Source organism: Ambystoma mexicanum, chromosome 13 (genome assembly GCF_040938575.1).
Source record: "Ambystoma mexicanum isolate Mex_15411 chromosome 13, UKY_AmexF1_1, whole genome shotgun sequence".
Taxonomy (NCBI): domain Eukaryota; kingdom Metazoa; phylum Chordata; class Amphibia; order Caudata; family Ambystomatidae; genus Ambystoma; species Ambystoma mexicanum.
The window spans coordinates 256,331,867-256,335,000 of record NC_090938.1 but is presented as its reverse complement, the minus strand read 5'-3'; the positions used below and the strand labels follow the sequence as shown (position 1 = coordinate 256,335,000).

Below are 3,134 nucleotides of genomic sequence, written 5' to 3'. Positions count from 1 at the left end.
AATGGGACATGGCAGGTAAGAATTGCGACAACTGTAGACACAAAGGTGTGTACCACAGGCAGAGGGAAAGAGCAGAGCCGGCAAGGATGAACAGAGAAGTTGTGCAGACTCACCCCAGGAGTAAAAAGGAGCCAGCTGGAAAAAAGATTAGGGACCGGTGACAAAGTAGTGAATCAGCTCCAGTGGCACCTTGACTTTAAACCACACACCCTGCTAACAAGATCTGTGCTCAGGAATGGGATAAGAGTGCATCATATCCCAAGGGTTGCTTGGGAGCTGCACTGCTATTCTACAGGTCAAAACCCATATTCCAGGCAACCTGATTGGCTGTGGCACACCTTGGATACCATCCAGGTTGCGCATCTCAGTTTAAGAAAAGAGGTTCGTATACAATTAAGCTGTGCCCATTTATTTTTTAAACCATCAATGGAACCCTTCTATATAGAGGTTTCGACATGTGCAGTTTTTCCCTGAATATGTCAGGAAGTTGTGCCCCGTCTACTGCTTTTATATAGCTTGCTATATATGTTGGTTTTAAAATGCATATATTGTATGTATCCCACATATATCAGCTTATTAAAGAGATATCAATTCCCATAGTGTTCATTTAAATCCAAGGCTGGGATTATTGGCATATGCATTCCGAAAGTAGAAAGCACTTTGGCTGAAATGCAATACCCATATGTTCTATATTTATTTGCATTTATTTAGAACGTGGTATTTTGACCAGAAATATGTACAGAAGAGTAATCAATGGACAATGAATCAGGAGAAGCTGGGAGAAAGGCAGGGCATGTGCTGTGGATGAAAAACGGGCAGAGCCAAGACAGGGCAGGGAGAGAGGGTTCATTGGATCGCAGAAGATGCACATTACTATAGTAGAACCTTCTGCTCGCTATTTACTTCTTATTTATTTTATTTCATTGCGTATAGCCGAACCTAGGTCAAGAGCAACTATGCGCTTTACAACAGGAGAGTGCCAGCATCAGGCGTAGCATTTTACATAGGAGTGGAGTACTGATGATGGAGGGAAGGAGGGATTTTTATTTGTCCGGCAAGTATTGTTGAAGGAGACACGTTTTTAGTGTTTTGCGGAACCGGAGTATGGTGGCGGCATTTTGAGCCTCTGTCGGGATTGAGTTGGGGCAGGAGAAGGTCTGCTTGCCAGTCTTGCCTTCAATGGGTGGCTTATACTCCATTACATCAACCTTCTAATAGTTTTGTGGAGTTCAGCAATAAGTTTGTTGGTGTTCCGTTCGAGACTGCTTTGTAGGTGATACATGCAGTTTTTAATGTGATCCTGGCAGGGAGACCTAGCACAGTGTAGGAGAGATACAGTAGGATGTATGGTCCCTTGTAATGAGGCAGGCTGCAGCATTGTGGGCTGCGTTGGGGGTGCATGTGTGTGGCTGGAATCCCAGTAAGGAGGGCGTTTCCCTGTGTTGATGTGTGAGATCATGAGGGTTTGGACCACTGTGCAGAAGTCATGCGGCGGGATGAAGTACTTTATTTTACAGAGTGGGGGCTGAAGGGTTGGGGTTTCTCTGCTAGTCTCTGTCTCGCAATTCCCCTCTTATTTCAAGCTTCTCCTCTGTATTTGTTCCGTCCATAGCCTACCAATAATTCTTATTTCTCCACTGTCATGTATTGCTATCTCATTATTTACCTCTCAGTTTTTCTTCCGTTCTTTCTGCACTATGTCACCTGTTTTCAACACACAATCCTAACCTCATTACCCTTTATTCCCTTTCTCCCTGTATCTCTAGTTCTCTGCTTCTGCCTTCTTGTCCAATAACTCCTTTCACGCCTCACACAAACGGACTTCACAAACAGTTCTTTGACCATTGTCTTTTTCCCTTGCTTCACAGGGAATATAATGAAGAAATGGAAGAGGTCAACGCCACTGTCTCCGAATTTATTATTTTAGGGTTTTCAAATCTCCAAGGACTTGAAAGTGTAGTCTTTCTGCTGCTTTTGTTGATGTATCTGTTAACAATCTTGGCCCATTTAGTGATCATTCTAGTCACTAGTTGCAACCGTCACCTCCAGACACCAATGTACTTCTTTCTTGGTAACCTATCCATCTTAGACATATGCTACATCTCAGTCACCATCCCCAAAATGCTGGCCGCTATTGCAGAGGGAAATAAGACAATCACCTTTTCTGGCTGCATCGTCCAGCTCTACCTCTTTGTCTCTCTGGAGGGGACTGAAGCCATCCTCCTTGCTGAAATGGCTTATGATAGATATGTGGCAATATGCCACCCCCTGCGGTACACTGTCTTCATGACCCACAGAGTTTGCATCCAGCTGGGGGTCTTCTCGTGGATCGGAGGCTCCATAAATGCTGTTGTGCACACTGCTCTGACATCCCGCCTGCCCTTCTGCAGATCCAACAAAGTCAACCACTTCTTCTGCGACATCCCACCACTTCTCAAGTTGTCCTGCACCAGTACTTGGGTCAATGAAATTGTGCTCTTTGCTATAGGTGGAGTGTTTGTCGGCCTCAGCCCGTTAATTTTCATTCTGGTATCATACATGTATATCATGGGCACCATTTTAAAAATGCATTCTAGGGATGGGAGGCACAAGGCCTTCTCCACTTGTGCCTCACACTTGACTGTGGTCACTTTGTTCTATGGGGCCAGCATGTTCACATATGTGCGCCCATCGTCAAGCTATGCCTTGGACCAGGACAGGGTGGTCTCCGTTCTGTACAGCCTATTAACTCCCATGCTGAATCCACTCATCTACAGCCTGCGGAATAAAGAAATCAAGGGTTCTCTCTTCAGGCTATTTGGGAAGAGATGTTCCTAAGCTTGTGGAATGCTTTATATAAGGGAAAAGGAAAAGGGTTGTCTTTGCTGTGAAACCTGCACATGCAGTGTTTATATTTAATTTTGATAAAGTATCACAACCCTTGTGGACACAGAGGGATGAGACATTTTTAAAAGCCAGCCAAATGGTACAGCTATTTATAGGTTCCATTAACATACCTGATAGTAATATATCAGCAACGGACAATGCAAAAGGTTTTGAAGTCAAGGAGACTTCTTTCTAATTTTCTTAACAATGTACCCTTTTAGTCCTCACCTGAACCCACAGGTTTTTCATAACAGTCTGAATTAATTTGT

The 3,134-nt window shown here is 44.1% G+C and overlaps 1 protein-coding gene across 1 annotated transcript; it reads left to right on the top strand.

Annotated features, from left to right (window-relative positions):
- Positions 1-1,884: 1,884 nt before the first annotated feature.
- On the top strand, positions 1,885-2,817 carry LOC138520308 (olfactory receptor 5V1-like). Its single transcript, XM_069632746.1, has one exon. It carries the CDS (start codon positions 1,885-1,887, stop codon positions 2,815-2,817), a length of 933 nt encoding a protein of 310 aa, XP_069488847.1.
- The last annotated feature ends 317 nt before the right edge of the window (positions 2,818-3,134 follow it).